At 37.4% G+C, this 20,395-nt stretch overlaps 1 protein-coding gene across 10 annotated transcripts in view; it reads right to left on the reverse strand.

Annotated features, from left to right (window-relative positions):
• The window catches only part of ATP8A1 (ATPase phospholipid transporting 8A1), a 266,396-nt gene that overhangs the window by 214,815 nt on the left and 31,186 nt on the right, over positions 1–20,395 (reverse strand). For 6 of the 10 annotated variants that reach the window (XM_078001749.1, XM_078001748.1, XM_078001747.1 and 3 more), the window contains 4 exon segments: positions 14,027–14,141; positions 12,658–12,757; positions 11,589–11,687; positions 2,947–2,992 (listed from right to left, as the gene is read on the reverse strand). Coding sequence is in view for 8 of the 10 variants with exons in the window: in XM_078001747.1 (XP_077857873.1) it covers positions 2,947–2,992; positions 11,589–11,687; positions 12,658–12,757; positions 14,027–14,141 (360 nt within the window). In the remaining 2 variants the exon portion in view is untranslated. 10 annotated transcript variants of the gene reach the window in all.

Consider the following 20,395-nt stretch of genomic DNA (forward strand, 5'->3'; position numbering starts at 1 on the left):
TTTCATGCTAAGCAATCTGAATTATCTGACAGCAAACAGTATCCTACTAGAACATTTTTGTTATCTCCTATCAACTGCCAAACCAAGAAGACCAATACTCAAAGGCAGCAAAGGAGAAAACAAAAATACACCATTCTCTTAGGAAACAAATTCAACTACCAACATAAAAGCCATAATTTCTTGGATACGGGACTTAATACAGTCTGAAGGAAAGCACAGTCCTTCAATATCCATGAGGGATTAGTTTCAGGATCTCCCATGGATACAAAAATCCATGGATGCTCAAGTCCCTTAATTAAACTGGTATAGTATTTTTTCATATAACCTATGCATATCTTTTCATATAGTTTAAATCATCTCTAGATTACTTATAAAACCTAACACAACATAAATAGTAAATATGTAAATAGCTATGTAAATAGTTGTTATACTATATTTTTAAATTTGTATTTTTTTATTGCTGCATTTTTTTTTTTTTTTTTTTTTTTTAAGATCGAATCTCTCTCTGTCACCTAGGCTGGAGTGTGGGGGCACAGTCTTGGCTCACTGCAACCTCCACCTCCCAGGTTCAAGCAATTCTCCTACCTCAGCCTCCCAAGTAGCTGGGATTACAGGCGCCTGCCACCACGCCCAGCTAATTTTTGTACTTTTAGTAAAGATGGGGTTTTGCCATGTTGGTCAGGCTGGTCTCGAACTCCTGACCTCTGGTGATCTACCCACCTCTGCTCCCAAAGTGCTGGGATTACAGGCATGACCCAGCGCGCCCGGCCTCGTTGGATTTTTTGTTTTTTGGTTTTTTCTATTTTTGATCTTCAATTGGTTGAATCTTAGGATGAGAAACCTACAGATATGGAGTGTATTCTGTTGACTAAAATGGCTTTTATAGCTAAGCCCTAATATTTTATTTTTGAATTGAGTTTTATATACATTTATTATAGAAGCTTTTCCTCTCACTTGCCTATTCTTGTATTTAGCCATAGGGCCAATCCTGTTAATCTATGAAGGGGACTCATGAACCAAGATGGATAGTCAAGAAATACAATTTTATCTGAATGGTAGACAAAGGAATTTTTTTTTGGAGGTTGGCAAGTACCCAGAAGGGTGGAGCACCCTTGTGGTAGCCCAAAATCATCATAGCTATGATGACCACACCTCCACTGTACTATGCTGACTTCTTGAGCCAAGGCTTGAAAATCAGTAACTGCCAGTCACTGAACATAGAAGCCCTCTGATACAAGACACATTATGGTGTTGGAAAAGCATTTATGTACTTCTGTTTCAAAAGCTGTTACTAAATTTTCTGAGCAATATGGCAACAAATGCAAAAACTGTATATTGCCAAAAATACCAGGCTTGAAACATCTGGATTTTTTCCCTTTCAATTCCTGTGTTTGTCCCTTCACAACTAAACTCCTGGAGTAGCTCTGTCCCAGGCTTCTAACAGTCCCTTACTCCAGTTCATTCTGCCTTACATCTTTAACCCACATGCTCGGCCTGTCTCATTTTGGCTCATAAACCTTCAACAGTGTCTCAGTATCCACAAGAAATGTTGAAATCCCCTTGGCTTAGCATTCAAGATCCTATACAATTCAACCTCAGCCTACCCTTTAAATCATGATTTTGTTTCTCTCTGATGTGAATCTCCTTTCTGCATCTGGCAGTCTAATAATGATTTAGCAAAGCAGTCCTACAGTCTTCTTATTTTCCAGAAAAACCCCTCCTCCTCCTTTCCCACTCAACCCACACATAAAAATATCTTCTCCATTCCTCTCTGTTCATCCAATTGCCTACTAAAATTCAAGATCTAGCTCATGATACACCACAATTTTCTCTCCTTACCAATTTTTATAGCACTTGACATAGAAACCATGATTTGCCACAAAAATCTGAAGAGAACTGAGATCATGTAGTCCAAATCCTTCATCTTCCACACAGATCATCTCTTTGCACTTTTACATGTTTTTACACGGACCTATTTCAACAAATATGTTATAAGCTCTTCATAAGTTGTAAGCTGAAGTTCCCATCTTATACTTTCTTATATGTTCCATAATAAAATAATTGCAGTAAATATTTTGCAAATTTATTAGGTTAATTAGTAAATATATCATCCTTAAGTGTATTAAAAATCGGCATATAATGCCTATTGTGGGAGGTGGTGAAAAAGAAGCAGGGAATTTTGACAGGACTCCATAGAAATATTAGCAGTATAAAAATAGTCTTCCTAAATATCAGATAATGTTGGCAGACATCACTGATCCTCACCGCATCAAAGAACTTCAGAGATGAGATTCTCAGATGGGGCAAACTCATTCAGAGATGAGCTAAGATGTCTGTTTCTCACACTCCTGGGCATTTAAAAACAAAATCTTAGAACATGACGGCCCATTTGCTTGTATTAAAGATCATTTTGGTTTTGGCTGTATCAAAATGAGCCCCACCCAAAAAGAGCTGTGCCAAAATGCCATGCACTGTACAGAAGCAGGCCTGGTTGTATTTGTTTTATTTCTGGAGTGTCTGTCATCTGCATGTATAACTCAGAGTGTTTCCAAAATGCTTTTCACTCAAGTGACATCACATGAGCTTATTTTCTGTACATCTTTTCTAGAATAACATCTGTAGATTACAAACAAAATAAAGACACTTTATAATATTAAACACTGTCAAAACAACTGCAGACTTTTATGGACTCTATTTGAGAGAATATTGCTATGACACACTTAAATATATTTAAAATGTTGGCTTTCAAAAGTACTATCACTATAAATCACTCTAAAGTGAGTTTAAGTGTCATCCTAACAAATGCCACAAAGCAAAAATCAATCTACCCCAAAACAAAAACTTGAGATGCACAGTATTTGCAATTGAATTATATGTAATTGAAGTGTTTGTATATACCACAAGTGGGTTTGACAAATATGAGGAAAAAACATGTAAAATTCCTACCTTGCGTTTGTTTCTTGTTCACTGCATTATCGGCTTTATGTCGTTTCTAAGGTTTAAAAGCAAAAAGAACAACTATGAAAATGTGAATGAGATTACTAAAACAAGAGAACACTCATACCAAAAAAGATTTAGCTTATGTTTCTCAAGGTTTTTATCCTTTCTCATTAATGTCAATGTTAAAGTATGCATTGCTGGGGGAATGGTGATGGGAAGAATTAGAGCATACCTAGGAATTTTAAAACTGAAAGAACAATTCCCAGTATCTCCATACAGTGCCCCTCTTCTGAGAGCACAAGTTTGTGGTCCTCACGAGGATCTTACCTCAGCACATAGGTAGGATTAAAATTTTAATGTACTAGAAAAGTATGAAAGGTTGATTTAGTATTTTGCTTTAATAACTCACTTTAAAAAGGAGATTGCCTGAGAGAATTATCTATAAGAACTACCGTTTAATAATGGTATTGAAATATTTTCAGCTTCTTACGAAATTCATTACCAAATTAAGCTGAGCACATCCTCTATGATTCAATTATGTGCTGATGTTTGTCAATGACTTGAACCAACAACGTCTACCATTGACATATAGACTCTCCTGTTCACTGCTCTCCTGCATTTCCTCCTCTCACCACTTGCAACCGAAAGCCATTGAATTACATAATCTCATCATATTTTCCTTCCTCCCAAGAGCACCTACAAAATTACACAATAAGCAAGTGAGTTAGTCTAAGTCTAGGTAAGTTTGAAGAGTTGCATAAGCCAAGGTTTTACAGCAGTGGGTAAGAAAAAGAAACAGAAGGTCAGAGGAAAGGTGAGAATCTGAGTGGCCAGGGAAGCTTATTTTCTCTCCGGTTCACCTAGAGGTTTTCATCTAAACTTACAGCATCGAGTATAACTCATCAAACTCTTAACACTGCAGAAGAGTGCTTAGTGTAACTAACTCTGTTTGCTCAAAGATCCTGTCATGTAAAGCCTGAAGTTGAATTTAGTTGTGCATACCTGACTATAATATGGGTTGGAACAAATGTAAAACAAATGAGTTCCTAAGTTTTCCATTTGAGAAAAAATACAGTTTTCAGAATCACTGTGCACATATGAAAACACTGCAAGAGAAAAATCTAGAGGTGTGGATTAGCACTCCTCCAGGATATGGCAACACCCAAGAGGAACAGATAAGAGCTGGCAGTGTACACCCAGTTCGTGGAAACAATCAGCTACTGAACTGCACAAAATACGAACAAAACATTCAAAATGCCTCTGCGAAAGAATTATTGAGAATGATTCTACCCACATAGACATGCAGGAACAAAATTAGAACTCCTTTTCAGTATAAAATACTCACTAATAAAAGTGCATTAATGTAGACTTTTAATAGGCATATTATTGCTTCCAAAAGCAAGCACAGTTTGCCAAAAAAGATTCTTAAATGTTTAAAGTTCTGTTAAATATGTAGCACCAGTAGAGATTTTCTAGTTATAGAACTTTGAAAATACTCTTTTTGCTTGTTAGTAGAGATTATAAGAAAATTAGAAAGTGATTCAAAATAAATTTTGATCAAAAATAACAGTCCAAGGTAAATTTAGATATGTAAAAGAGGCACAGATGTTTCCAAAATATGAGACAATGGTTAGATTTCCAACTAAAGGAGACAAATAAAAGCTAATTAATGAAACATTCCACTTCAAAGAGGAAATTTAATCTTAGTGAAACCCGAGGTGATCTTAAACATCACTTTGCATCTACAGAGAATGCTTGCACAAGAGCATCTCTTTCCTCTATCTTCCCATCACAGAATAAATTAGGTTACTTGTCATGAAACAAGTGTGTTCAATATACTAAGGATCTACCTCAATAGGCAGATTTTAATCCCAAGACTACAAGAAGAAAGCATCTAACTTTTGTGTCTTGATGAGATTATTCCTTCTAAAACTAAGAGTTCATAAAAAATTAAGCTATTCTCTGAGTTTAAATACCTCAACTATGTCATAATCCAAATTCATTTACTATCACTGAAGGCTAATGAATTATTTGATATCATCAGTATTAGGTTGATAGCACACCAATAAACTGTATTGTATAAACAGTATTATGAACTTCAGAATACACAGTATACAATGCTGACCACTCCCTCCTTCTGGAAACTCTTCCCTCCCTAGATATTTCTTATCACATCATTGCCAGGTTTACAATCTGCACCTTGACCCCTTCTTGTCTCCTTTCCCTACTTGCTCTTCAGCGATGGTATTGCTCAAGGCTTACTCCCTGGCCCTCCTCGCTTCTCACTCCACATTCTCTTCTTACAACTCTTTCATACCTGCAGTTTCAATTATAACCAGTACATAAATACACAGCAGTCAAAACTCTCATCTGAGCTCCACGATTATATCTGGTTGCGTCTTTAACATCTCTCTGGCAATCTCAAAGGCATCTCAAACTGTCCACAAGGCAACCTGTGACCTTAATCTCCAAGACCTGGTACTTGTCTCAGACATGGAAACACATGTCATTCATTTACCCAAACCAGGAACTTCATTCTTATGCCTTTGTTTTCCTCTCATTCCTATCCAAGCCATTCTTTCACTCAATAAATATTTACTAAACACTGACTATGTGCCAGGCCCTGTTACTGCTGCCGAGACTACAGTACAAGTGACAAAACCCCTTCCTTGCATGGAGCTTACATTCCAGTGGTTGTGGATAGAATAGGGTATGTAGCATGTTAGAGAGTGGTTAAGTCTTGTCAGTTTTATACTTAAAAATGTAGTAAATTCATTTTCTTTCTTTTCACCATGTCTACCATACATGCTGAGTCTAATATATCTTATATATTTTTTTTACACTAACAACTGGAATATTCTTGTCTGCACAAATGCTGTTTTCCTTGTAATCCATTTTCCACTGTTTAGCCAAAAGGATCTGTAGATGATAATACAGTTAACATTTGTTCATCACTTACTATATACCAGGCACTATTCTAACGACTTCATGTGCATCATTTAATTCTCATTAATAACCTAGTATGAATTTTTTTTTTTTTTTAGATGGAGTCTCGCTCTGTCACCCAGGCTGGAGTGCAGTGGTGGGATCTTGGATCATTGCAATCTCTGCCTCTAGGGTTTAAGCAATTCTCACCACTGTGATTACTTGATTAATGTCGATCTCTTCTATTGGATACAAGCTCCATCATGGCTACTTTTACTCACTAACATAGTCTCAGTATTTGGTTCCTACACACTGTAGACTTTGAATAACTGTTTTATAATGAATGGAGTCTACTAGTATTTATATTAACAAGTTTATAGCAAAGAGGGAACATTTTTAGTAGTAAATATCAATTTAACAAATTTGATCTTTATCATAGGAACTAGCATTTAGCATAATACAGCTTTTTAGAAAAGAGTTCTCCATCAATTTTAGAGTATTTTCAAGTATGTGTGTTGCTATTAACACATAAAAATAGAAAATGATACTATGTTGTCTAAAGCATCAAGAGTTAAAATGCACTGGGGTGTATAAATCTTCAGTATCTTACCTGCAGGAAATTCTAATTATATTTTTATCTATCTATCTATCTATCTATCTATCTATCTATCTATCTATCCATCCATCCATATATCTATCTAATCTATCTTTTAAATTTTAAATCTCTATATATAGATTTAAAAACATTATCTAATAGAATATAGGAAAGTTTACTGGATTGCAATCTCTACTTTATTCACTGATGTATTAGTGGCAGCCATGACCAGTCTTCACCAATATCCAGCTCTCCACTTCCATGGACCTTGAGATAACACCTTCTCTTTGCCATGTCACTAGTTCTAATATTGAGCTATAAAGAGATGTGTGCTCCCTTTCTGGACCAAAACATAGAAGAAGTGAGATCCCATCCCTTCTCCCCACCCTTGCTACAATAACCACCAATATTCCACAAAGCAGAATCTTGATTCAGGTTATTCCCTGATGCCCTCCATCATGTGTCTTTCAGTAACTGAAAAATAAACAATGTATTAAGCCACTGACATACGAGACATGATTACCAGCACAGCAAAGTTTAACACATCCTCATACGTATCCTAATGAATACCTGGCAGCTCAAGAGTTCTTCAAATGTTCTTGCTGAAGGGATGAATGAATAAATGTATTCATTATTCTCACTGATAAAGACAGCTCTTTGTCCAACTAACTAAATTGTTATTTGATTTGTCCCCCATTTTAGAGAGTATTCTTTCAAACTTTCTATCACTCTACAGTTTTACATAAACTTCTTGTTAAGCTACTCTTACAATTTCTAGCCAATTTCTTAACAGTGATTTCACTGGAAAACTACTCCATATAATACTATTATATCACAATACTATTATTACATTCTTTAGGACTGCATGATTAGCAGCTTTCTAATAGTACCCAATTATTACATTATGCCAAAAAGAGTTCTGTTTAAGAAAAAAAAAAAAAACTTCTCGAATACAATTTTATTTGCCATGTACTTTCAAAGATGGAGTACTGGAAACCACAGCTAGAGAGATTATAGCTTTGCCAGGGAACAAAACAAAACAAAACAGACAGGGAAGGCAGTTTTAAGTAGTGATTATAAGGCAGGAGTCCAGAGCCAAAATGCCTTCTTTGAATTCTGACAGCCCCAGTTGTGACATTGGACAAGTTACGGTACCCCTCCTGCCTCCTCTTATCTGTAAAATAGGGATAAGATCAATAACATCTTCAAGGGTTGTTATAAGATTTAGTAAATGTAAAGGACATAGAGTAAGTACAACCTAGAAGCACAATAAATGTTGTTAATATTACTGTTGGTGACTCTTCACAATCATGCAGAGCCAAGAGCACTGGATAGGACAGAATTCTGATTCTATCACTTTCTTGGACTAGTTACATGACCTCTCTAAGCCTCAGCTTCCTTACCTTTAAAACTGGGTTAATATCCAACTTTCAAAGTTACTGAAAAAGTTAAATGAGAAAAACATTTGCAAAACACTAGCAGGATGCCTAGCAAACTAAAGTTACTCAATGAAAATTAGGCTAAACAAAGAAAAGGGAAGTCCATAAGGCAAAGAAAGTGACAAAAGTATAGTAAAGACCAATCCCCGTGGACTGCCAAGTCCTACCACAATTTAAAGGTTGGCAAGTCAGCATGGAGCAATACAGGTAGGAATCTCTTACACTTCTCAGCTAGTCTCTCCATCAAGTATGTCATTTTCAATCAAGAGGACTACGCTGTTTCACACACATGCACACACATGTACAACACCTGTTTGTACTCTTAAATACTTGGATGCTTTTGAAACTGATGATCTAAATCTTCAATTGACCCATTCCTAATATGGCACATGCCGTCTTAATAAGATCCCAATTTGATCCTCTATAGAAAAAATGTTAATGTTTGTATAACTTTAAATTGGAGCATTCTAAACAATTTCTCAGCATTTCCTTGCTTTACCATCTTACTTTCCTAAGGCTTAACAGATCGTCATCTCAGACTGGCAAAGAACTATTTTAGAATAAAATACCTAGTAATACAGCTAACTAGGAAGGTGAAAGATCTCTACAAGGAAAACTACAAACCACTGCTCAATGAAGTCAGAGATGACAAAACAAAAAACATTCCATGCTCCTGGATAGAAGAATCAATATTGTAAAAATAGCCATATAGCTCAAAGCAATTTACAGATTCAATGCTATTCCCATTAAACTACCATTGACATTCTGTAAAGAATGTCAATGAATACTTTAAAATTTAACTATTTAAAAATTCATATGGAACCAAAAAGAGAGCCCAAATAGCCAAGGCAATTCTAAGCAAAAAGAACAAAGCTGGAGGTATCAATCATGCTACCCAACTTCAAACTATACTATAGGGCTATAGTAACCAAAACAGCATGGTACTAGTAGAACACACATGGATCAATGGAACAGAACAGAGAACCCAGAAATAAGACTGCACACCTACAACCACCTGATTGTCGACAAAGCTGACAAAAACAAGCAATGGGGAAAGGAGTCCCTATTTGATAAATGATGCTGGAATAACTGGTTGGCCATATGTAGAAGACTGAAACTAGACCCTTTCCTTACACCATATACAAAACTCATCTCAAGATGGATTAAAGACTTAAATGAAGGCTGGGCATGGTGGCTCATGCCTGCAATCTCAGCATTTTGGGAGGCCAAGGTGGGTGGATCACCTGAGGTCAGAACTTCAAGACCAGCTTGGTCAGCATGTCAAAACCCTGTCTCTACTAAAAACACACACACACACACACACAAAGCTGTGAATGGTGGTGGGAACCTGTAAGCCCAGCTACTCAGGAGGCTGAGATGGGAGAATCGCTTGAACCCAGGAGGTAGAGGCTGCAGCGAGCCAAGGTCACACCACTGAAATCCAGCCTGGGCAACAGAGTGAAAATTCAGCTCAAAAACAAAAAAAAAAAACAAAAAATAAACAAACAAAAAAAGACTTAAATATAAAACCCCAAACTATAAAAACCCTAGAAGAAAACCTAGGTACATATGTACATTCAGGACACAGGCATGGGCAAAGATTTCATGACAAAGATGCCAGAAGCAATTGCAACAAAAGCAAAAATTGGCACATCGGATCTGAGTAAAGAGCTTTTGCACAGCAAAAAAAGAAAAAAAAAAAAAACTAACAACAGCGTAAACAGACAACTTACAGAATGGGGGAAAACACTCGCAAACTATGCATCTGACAAAGATCTAATATCTGGCATCTATAAGGAACTTAAATTTACAAGAAGAAAACAACCCATTAAAAAGTAGGAAAAGGGCCAGGTGCAGTGGCTCACACCTATAATCCCAGCACTTTAGGAGGCTGAGGCGGGTGGATTGCCTGAGGTCGGGAGTTCGAGACCAGCCTGACCAACATGAAGAAACCCTCTCAGTACTAAAAACACAAAATTAGCTGGGTGTGGTGGTGGTGCATGCCTGTAATTCCAGCCACTTGGGAGCCTGAGGCAGGAGAGTCGCTTGAACCTGGGAGGTGGAGGTTGCAGTGAGCCGAGATTGCACCATTGCACTCCAGCCTGGGCAACAAGAGTGAAACTCTGTCTCAAAAAAAAAGAAAAAAGAAAAAAGAAAAAAAAAAAAGCAGGCAAAGGACATGAATGGACACTTCTAAAAAGAAGACATACATGCGACCAACAAACACAAAAAAAGCTCAACATCACTGATTATTAGAGGAATGCAAATCAAAACCACAATGAGATGCCATCTCATATCAGTCAGAATGGTATTTATTAAAAAGTCAAAAAAAAAACAGATGCTGGCAAGGTTGTGGAGAAAAAGGAACATTTATATACTATCGATGGGAGTGAAAATTAGTTCAGTCATTGTGGAAGATAGTGTGGTGATTCCTCAAAGACTTAAAGACAGAAATACCATTTGACCCAGCAATCCCATTACTGGGTACATACCCAAAGGAATATAAATCATTCTATTATAAAGACACATGCATGTGTATGTTCATTTCAGCCTTATTCACAAAAGCAAAGACATGAATCAACCTAAATGCCCATCAATGATAGACTGGATAGGAAAATGTGGTACATATACACCATGGAATACTATGCAGCCATAAAAAAGAACGAGATCATGTCCTTTGCAGGGACACAAATGGAGCTGGATGGAGGCCATTATCCTTAGCAAACTAACACAAGAACAGAAAACCAAATACCATGTGTTCTCACTTGTAAGTGGGAGTAAATGATGAGAACACATGGACACAGAGGGGAACACCACACACTGAGGCCCACTGGAGGGTGGAAGGTGGCAGGAGGGAGAGGATCAGGAAAAATAACTAAAAGTAACTAATAGTAAACTAAAAGTAACTCAGCTGAATGCCTGGGTGATGAAATAATCTGTACAATAAAACCCCATGACACACATTTACCCATGTAACAACCCTACACATGTACCCCTGAACTTAAAAGTCTCTCTCTCTCTCTCTCTCTCTCTCTCTCTATATATATATATATATATATGAAGTATTTTAAAAGAATAGGAAAAAATCAAACCAAAACAAAACATTGGTCTCCTCAAGTAAGACAGTTAAAACAGATTAAACAGAAAAAAGGCCTGAATTTATCTGGGAGAGTTAGTTTTATAAAGGAGAAAGTGACTTCCCCTTTCTCTTATTACTACAGAATAAAAATAGCAAATTTGGTTACTTTCTTTTAAAAAATGAGATAAAGGAAAAAGAAGCTTAGAACTACTAAATAAAGTGAGAAGGAATCAAAGGCATTTAATAAAGTGAAATTTATTAAAATTATTTAAATTAAAAAATAGAAAATATCAAAAAATATCACTTAATTTGGAGATTTTTTCATTTAATTGAAAATAATGTTCAAATGTACTTTTCTCCTCAAGTCAATTAGTATAGTAAATTAATTTCTTTTATTTGCTAAACTATAAATGCAATAGAACACTGTAACAAACATTTAGCAATATTATAGAAAACAAAAATTAACTTCAGGGGTAGGAACATATTCTAGACATTTGAAGTTGAATGGACAGCGCATGCCAAGAATTAAATGATTTAAGGAAAAACTAACATTTAAAACATATATAAATAACAAAATCACATATATTTATGAAAAAAATAGAATACTTACAATATCTTCTATTATCTCTTTGATAGCTGCCACAGCTAAAATAAATAAGAGAGGAACCAGTGTTGTGTAACGACCTGTTGGTGACACATCAGGTATTTGCTATTTGGAAAAAAAAAAAAAGTAAGAGAAATCCAATGAGAACTAGAAAATTTACAATAGATTCAAGAAAACAGTCTTAGTGCCTTCTAAAACATGCCTCACTGATTTTAGTATCTTGGTGGACTAATGCTGGGTGAAGTAATTTGTTCATATCTGATAAGTACTGGAAAAGCATGCTAATTAGTTTCATGGTAAGCAGTTGTATATAGGACTACCACCTCCACTGGAAAATTGGCTACATAAGTTACAGTATATCTATTCACTAAAATATAACTATTAAAATGACATTTTAGAAACACAATAACTGGGAAAATATCCACACATTGTTATATGAATACGGCAGGTTACAAAACAATAGGTATACTATGATCTCCTTTTTGTAAACTAAATCAATAAACAACGGTTGGAAGGAAAAAAGAAAGACCGGAAGGATATATACCCACAATTTAAGAGTAATTGTCTCTGGTGGTGGAATAGTGAGAGTTTTAAATTTTTTTCCTTGTGTTTTGTGGTGTTTTAAAAATTCTTTATTTTCAAGGTCAATGAAAATATTTTCTCAAATTTAAGCATATATTAAACACGCTACTTTTAATAAACTGGAACTTTTTCTGACTACAACTAATTTACATACAAAGAGAAGCACAAGATTTAAATTCTTGCATTCTAAGGTTCAGAGTTGACACTTTTACTACAAAAATTAACATTTTAAGAAAACGTACCATCCCCTTTACCACCCAAAATGAACAGTCCTTGCCACATCAAATTTATAGAACATCCAACATAAGCTGATAAAAATGAAGCAAAAGGCTGGAAAAGGTAGTGGATTCTAACACTGCTTGCAGCAGGAGCCAGAAATGCCCACCAAAACCAGCTTACCTCTCGGCATTTAGACAAACCTCAGGGGATTGGTCACGGGCTTAACATTTATTAGTACCTGAACATTTGACAAGGTTTTATGATATGACTTTACCTGAAGCAGTGCAATAAAGAGAAAAAATGAATTAGCAGCTCTTCTGAACTGAGAGTAGAGAAATCTTGGAAGGAATGTGATTATGTTGTATTTTGCAGTGCTAGAAAACAAAAATGAAAAGCAGTATAAAACTTCTCCATAATTAGCACCCATACTACAAAGTTCTGTTACTACCATATAAAAAGTTAGATAAGGAACATTTGCCGCTGTTTCAAACTGGGAGAATATTGCAAAGGGTTATTAACCTAAATGAAAGAGAGTGAAAAGGTTAAATAAATAGTAAACAGTGAATACCACAGGTTTTATTTTTTGCATAATCTTTTGTCCTCTTTGGCCAGTTAGCCTGCTTAACATTACTAGAAGTAGCTTACAAAGAAGAGCAACTTTGGAGTTAAAGGGCTCCAGTCCTCCATAAGAGAGAGTACAACATGTGAGTAGAAAATAAAATCTTGCAAAAAAAATCCCCCCATATCAGCAATTTGACCTGACACTGTAAACAGAGATGCCTTTTCTGTATAATTTCAGGGAGATTTCTGGGGTTCTGCTTGAATTTTCTTCACTGCCACTCCAGGAACTTGGCTAGAAATCCACATTAAACACACCAGATATGCCCACATCAGTAAGATATCACCACTTAGCTCTTAGAAACATCTAGATCTTCCTATTGTTTATCAAATAGAAAGGAGATTAAAGCAGACACATGCCACACTACCCAAATTGAGAGGTGTTCCTCTAGAATTTGAAGTTGTACATATTAAGTGAGCACTTCTCAAATCTAGTAACTCTGCCACTGGAGAAACACTTTGCTGGCACTGAAGGTGTTTATGTGGTCCCAGAAGCCGCTTAAGTGGCCAGTGCTTACAGATACTTTTTACACTATTGTTGGAATGAAAACACAACAGTGCAGTGAAGTAATTCGCACAGCCCTCCATTCCTCCCCACCATACTAAACTTCACAACTATTAAAAACCAATATTTAAAGACTATATAACCAGAAGGAATTCTTGGTGCAGAATTGCAAAGACCTCTCTTAAAATGTTAAAACTTGTTATCCAAAACCAGTAATGCATCGCTCTATTAACAGGTTTAGGACACAGGCATTTACACATAAGCAGCTTCCATTATTCAGACCATCTACATAGACCTGGCAGAGGATGGATGCTTATTCTTTCTGCTCCTCGCTATTTCCAGATTCTTATTAATATTTCTCTATGGGATAGAAGATGGAGAAACAGCCTATTCACACTGCCACCAGGGAGCTCTCAAATATTAACCGACTGCACTGAAAGTTCTTTGCAAGCATTTTCATTTTGACCTAACCAGCTCTGCTCTGCTGGCTGGTCTCATGGCATTCTTTGGAAGTTCCTACCTGACATGGTTATTGCAGAATTTTGTCAGCTGGGGCTGGTTGATGAAAATAGTCCTCACTTCCTCCTGGTCAGCCAGCGAGGTCTTCTCTGAAACATCATCTGTCTTCTCATAACCTTAAAAAGAGATCATCTTCTCATTGGACAAGAAATGTTTTATTGTCCAGACCAAAAACACATTTCATAACTAGGCTAGAATATGAAATCTGTTAAAAGCTACATGCTTCCCCTTACTGCTGTTTCTTTTATAATAAAAAGTAACATCCTCACATTTAACATTTCTACTAGATTTAAAGGGCAGCATTTAATAGTCATGTAAAAACTGAGCCATATCAAAAATAAGACATACCATCAACTTTACATTTTCCCCATAAGTGTTCAACTTATTTCCTTCCATTATATAAAAAGATGCCCAGAAGTAAAAATTATTTTTAAACTGGTTTAAATTACAGTTTTAGTTAAAACTAACAAAATAAAGGTAATTTAAAATATAGTCAAAAATTCAGGCATACGCATTTAATACTTTTCTGGGATTTTTCCCAGATGAAGACAGAAGAAAAGATAGGTTTAAATAAGGAACTGCAACAGTGATCCAACTCACTATCATCACCTATTTGTTTCTCCAGTTAGAATTCAAATGAATTTTAAATTTCTCAAGAGCACTTCAAGTCATCTCATAATTATTGAAACAAAATGCTAGATTCAACTGCGTACTTTGTTGCAACGCTGACATTTCAAAAAATACATACAAGTTCTAGAACAGTATATGAACAGATAGTATTTTAAACAGCTTTTTGTACCTTCTAGTGAAAATCAAAGGGGTGACAACAGTATTGTATCTCCAAAACCCATTTTTCTTCTCTCTGCTGCCTAGCCAATGCCAACTCCTCCCATAAGACCTGCTGACATGTGGTTTCTTCTGAAGTGTTCTATGATGTTCAAGTTAGAGAAACGTCTTTGGGTTTCCACAGCCCTTTGAACCTCCCCACTCTTCAGCAAAACACTTACCAGCAGGTTTTGTTGCTGTCTGAGTCAGGTTCCCCCTACCAGAATGGGAACTCCCTAGGGCCACAGAAGGTGTGTTATTCATCTTTCCAACACCAGTGCCAACAAACAGCAGGTACCCAATGTCTGCCAAATACATATACCCAATGAAAAAGGAGTGGTTGACTGTTTTTTGAGGGCAAGAAAAGCTGCTCCACCCACTGATTAAAAAACAACTGTTGGCCAAGTGCTGGTAACAAACTACACGAAAAGCTGGCCTGTGGGGTTTGTTATGGTTTGAAACCAGAAAATCATTGAGGTGTTCTACAAAGGTGAGAAGCATGAGCACAGGGACTGGGGTGTGAGAAACAGTGTCATGTGTGCAGGAGAGAGCAAACAGGGCAGTGCTGCTGGAGCACAGACAGAAGGCGGACTAGAAACCATGCTGAGGAAGCACACAGGCCAGGTCCCTGAGGACCCTGCGCTCTGCTTGGCAGCCAGCCACTGAAAGCTTTCCAAGTAGGAGGGGCACAGGGTGAGAGGCACACTGTATCCTTATCACCCTGGAGGTCACATGCTCTGATAGGTACTGTCACACCCATTTTAGGGTTTCAGACCCAATCGACAGCTTTGCTCACAGTGTTTCCCTACACCATGTTCTAAACACACACGTTTCCCTCTAGTTTTGTATAATTGAAATTTCACATATGGATTATCAAATAGAGGGAGATCAATCTTTAAAAAAATTGAGTCCTTTATTAGGTCTTCCTTCCTGGTAGCATGAAGACCAGAGCGTGCTGTTCCCAGTCTCTGGATGAGAGAGAGAGCCTCAAAAACCAGCTCTCCACTCCACTCTGAGCTGATGTTCTCAGGTTGTGTTGTATTTACCTGATATAATGGACTTTTGAGTGTTGTATTTATGCAATGGGACTTTTGAGGGCCTGGCCCTGGGATGTCCTTAGCTGAGGAGCTGGGTGTCACTCCCTCTAGACATACCTACTTACACTGGGGTCTCAAATGCTGCTGGGAGAGCACTGGATACTGCTATCCACTGAAAGCAGTTGGATACTGCATCTCTCCCTCAGATACTAATTTGTATTCAAGAATTTCTGTGGGGCAAAGGATTTTCCTTGAACTAAAGGGATTGGAATTAACCCTATCCCTTATGTGGGAATCAGAGTAATTAAAACAATCCTAATGGATTTAGTAGGGGCCCAACCTACATCAGATAATAAGGGATCTTTAAAGAGAAAACTCACCAAAATGAGGGGAAAAGTCCAAACTGTAACCTGTTGCCAGGGGTAGGACCATCGAAGAGACTGGATGGCTCTGAGCACAGGCTGTCACAGATAACATAGGCTTTCTTTACCCAGGCACTACAGAAAAGCTTTGGCAAGATACTGTACATGGAGCTGAATGTCTGCAGAATGCTTGGCTCTGGTGTGCCCTGAGCAGGTGTGATACTGAGGAAGGGAGATCTGCACTGAAAGCAGGGAGTGAGACTCTCAGCCAGTAAGCTGGTAGTCACCTCTCCTCTGTCTCCTCAGCAGTGAATTGGAGAGCCAACAGGCACCTGAAGCCCACTCCCAGAATGTCTGAAGGCCAGAGGTTGCGGGTATCACCTTCTGCGATGTATCCGATTCTCTGTTTACTCCTAGCAGGTGACAGCAAGCTAGCAGTAAACAGGCACAGCAATCTCAGAAGTTCTCAGAAATAGCTCAGTGAACATACTTGACCTCAGAGATCCTCAGGAATATTCTGATGAAGGTACCTGGGAAAAAGACTAGCATTTTTGCTAATTTGGAAGTGAGAGTTTGCAACCATTATAATTAAACTCTTCAATGAAATCATCTTACATTACAGAAATGGGCAAGTTAGGTCTGGACTTAACATAAGTAACCTGTCAGTCCAGACTCTTTCCATGGAGAAGAGAAGCAGGCTCTTCTATTTGATTAATGAACCAACACTTTGAGGAAGGTAAGTAGCAATTTTGATCTCACAGTTCTGGGTTAGAGGTGAAAACACATTTGCTACATTCAAAATTGACAGTTATTCAATACGCACCAGATAATTCTATTTTATGATTTCATTTTTTTATTTCCTTTGCATATCACCACCTTCATCAGCTATAATAACCACATAAAGAGCTACATGTGCACACCTGGGCAATGCCTGAGCTGAGCTATTAGAGTGGTGACAAAGACAATCAAAATAGGAGAATCCTTTACCACCCTGCCCCAAAGAGGGTCAAACTAAGATGGCATTCCTTCCTATACACGGTTCTATTCTTCGTTTTAAGGAACCCATGTCCCTTGAGATTTGTTTAATAATTTAGAGGGTTCGTTCACATAAGTCATTAAAATTTACTAGTAGCTTTTAATCCACCTGTCTGAACTCCTAAGGACTACTGAAAACTGTGATGCTTTTATGTCATCCCCTCACAGAAAGCAGGGGGAAGGGGAGTGCCGTTCTGGATCTAGTAACACTTCTCACTGAGTCTTCTCTGTAGGGCAGGCCTTCAGAAGCCTTCTTTGTCTGTAAGTCATGCTAAGGTGAAATATACTGAGAGAAAGAAACACATCTTACTCATGCTCTTTGATATCTCTCTTAGCTTTTCCTAGCACAATCTTACACGAAGAGGACATACGATACTCGCATATTTAATGGAAACGGACTGCAAGACATTCGACTGACTGCTTCTGAGATCCACTCAGTGACCCACCCATCTTCTCTAGTTCAGACTGAACTCTGAAGCCCACAATGTAATGGGTTCAAACCCCGTATTAAGTATAGTCGAATGAACAGTATTTGGTAAATGGCAAAGCCAAGAATAAAACATGACTTTAGGTAGTTACTTACTTTCACTAGGCTTCAGTTTCCTAATCTTTCAAAGAGAAATATTATGTGTTCGTCTCCTGGAATAGTTGGTAGTAAATGAATGAATATATATGCAATGTAATTAAAACACCTAATATTGTAATAGATTACAATACATGTAATTTGTATTACAATAAATGTAATAGATATTGTAAAAGTCTATTATACTTAAAGAGTTAACAGGGTGGATAATGATACAGTCATAGGCTGAGCCTCATAAAAATGGGAGGCAGCTTCTGGGTTAGAGGTTGAAGAATGTTTTGGGGTGGTAATTCTTTACCTTGTGGTGTAATTGACAATTCACCTGCTTCCCTTGTTACATGGTAAGTTACCTATTATACCTCTGTTCATAGTAAGCCCTCAAAGCCTGATGAATTAACAAGTGAGCAAAACCAGATTAGCAATATACTAGAAACAGATCTCTTTCAAGTAGACATATGTTGTCCAAGCCTGTAGGACTGATGTCCAAACAACAATTAGTAAATTTATGAGGAGAAGTAATTGCCATATGAACTAGAGTAACTGAAGTTCCATAATCAATTCAACTCTCCCAGATTGGCCTATGTAGAAAGTTAAATGACCAAAGTAACCCATCCACCAGTGGTTAGATGAACTAAGACTCTCATAGCATTGGAGAAGTACAGCCTGATGCAACCAATCCTGCTAAAGGGGTAGATGCATCTGTAGGACCAACTTCTTAAAAGTTTGTTGCAATATCTTGGCAATGGGGCCATGATACTTCAAGTCTGTTGGCTAATGCTTCTATTCCCCTCCGCAGAACTGAGAAGAGTGCTGATAATGTTTAACCCCATGACTTACCCCTTCCTTGACCATCTCTATCCCCATTTCCATCTTCGAATACAAATTCATATTTATTTATTTATTTTTATTATACTTTAAGTTCCAGGGTACATGTGCACAATGTGCAGGTTACATATGTATACATGTGCCATGTAGGTGTGCTGCACCCATTAACTTGTCATTTACAATAGGTATATCTCCTAATGCTATCCCTTCCCCACCCCCCCCCCACAATAGGACCCAGTGTGTGATGTTCCCCTTCCTGTGTCCAAGTGATCTCATTGTTCAATTCCCACCTATGAGTGAGAACATGTGGCATTTGGTTTTCTGTTCTTGTGATAGTTTGCTAAGAATGATAGTTTCCAGCTGCATCCATGTCCCAAAAAGGACATGAACTCATCCTTTTTTATGGCTGCATAGTATTCCATGGAGTATATCTGCCACATTTTCTTAATCCAGTCTGTCACTGATGGACATTTGGGTTGACTCCAAGTCTTTGCTACTGGGAATAGTGCTGCAATAAACATACGTGTGCATGTGTCTTTATAGCAGCATGACTTATAATCCTTTGGGTATATCCCCAGTAATGGGATGGCTGGGACAAATGCTATTTCTACTTCTAGATCCTTACAGAATCGCCACACTGTTTTCCACAATGGTTGAACTAGTTTACCGTCCCACCAACAGTGTAAAAGTGTTCCTATTTCTCCATAGCCTCTCCAGCACCTGTTGTTTCCTGATTTTTTAATGATTGCCATTCTAACTGGTGTCAGATGGTATCTCATTGTGGTTTTGATTTGCATTTCTCTGATGGCCAGGGATGATCAGCATTTTTTCATGTGTCTGTTGGCTGTATGAATGTTTTCTCTAGAGAAGTGTCTGTTCATATCCTTTGCCCACTTTTTAATGGGGATGTTTTTTTCTTGAAAATTTTATTGAGTTCTTTATGGGTTCTGGATATTAGCCCTTTGTCAGATGAGTAGATTGCAAAAATTTTCTCCCATTCTGTAGGTTGCCTGTTCACTCTGATGGTAGTTTCTTTTGCTGTGCAGAAGCTCTTTAGTTTAATTAGATCCCATTTGTCAATTTTGGCTTTTGTTGCCATTGCTTTTGGTGTTTTAGACATGAAGTACTTGCCCATGCCTATGTCCTGAATGGTATTACCTAGGTTTTCTTCTAGGGTTTTTATGGTATTAGGTCTAACATTTAAGTCTCTAATCCATCTTGAATTAATTTTTGTATAAGGAGTAAGGAAAGGATTCAGTTTCAGCTTTCTACTTATGGCTAACCAATTTTCCCAGCACCATTTATTAAATAGGGAATCCTTTCCCCATTTCTTGTGTTTGTCAGGTTTGTCAAAGATCAGATGGCTGTAGATGTGTGGTATTATTTCTGAGGGCTCTGTTCTGTTCCATTGGTCTATATCTCTGTTTTGGTACCAGTACCATGCTGTTTTGGTTACTGTAGCCTTGTAGTATAGTTTGAAGTCAGGTAGCATGATGCCTCCAGCTTTGTTCTTTTGGCTTAGGATTGTCTTGGCAATACAGGGTCTTTTTTGGTTCCATATGAACTTTAGAGCAGTTTTTTCCAATTTGTGAAGAAAGTCATTGGTAGCTTGATGGGGATGGCACTGAATCTATAAATTACCTTGGGCACCATGGCCATTTTCACAATATTGAAAATGGCCTATCCATGAGCATGGTATGTTC

Source organism: Macaca mulatta, chromosome 5 (genome assembly GCF_049350105.2).
Source record: "Macaca mulatta isolate MMU2019108-1 chromosome 5, T2T-MMU8v2.0, whole genome shotgun sequence".
Lineage (NCBI taxonomy): Eukaryota > Metazoa > Chordata > Mammalia > Primates > Cercopithecidae > Macaca > Macaca mulatta.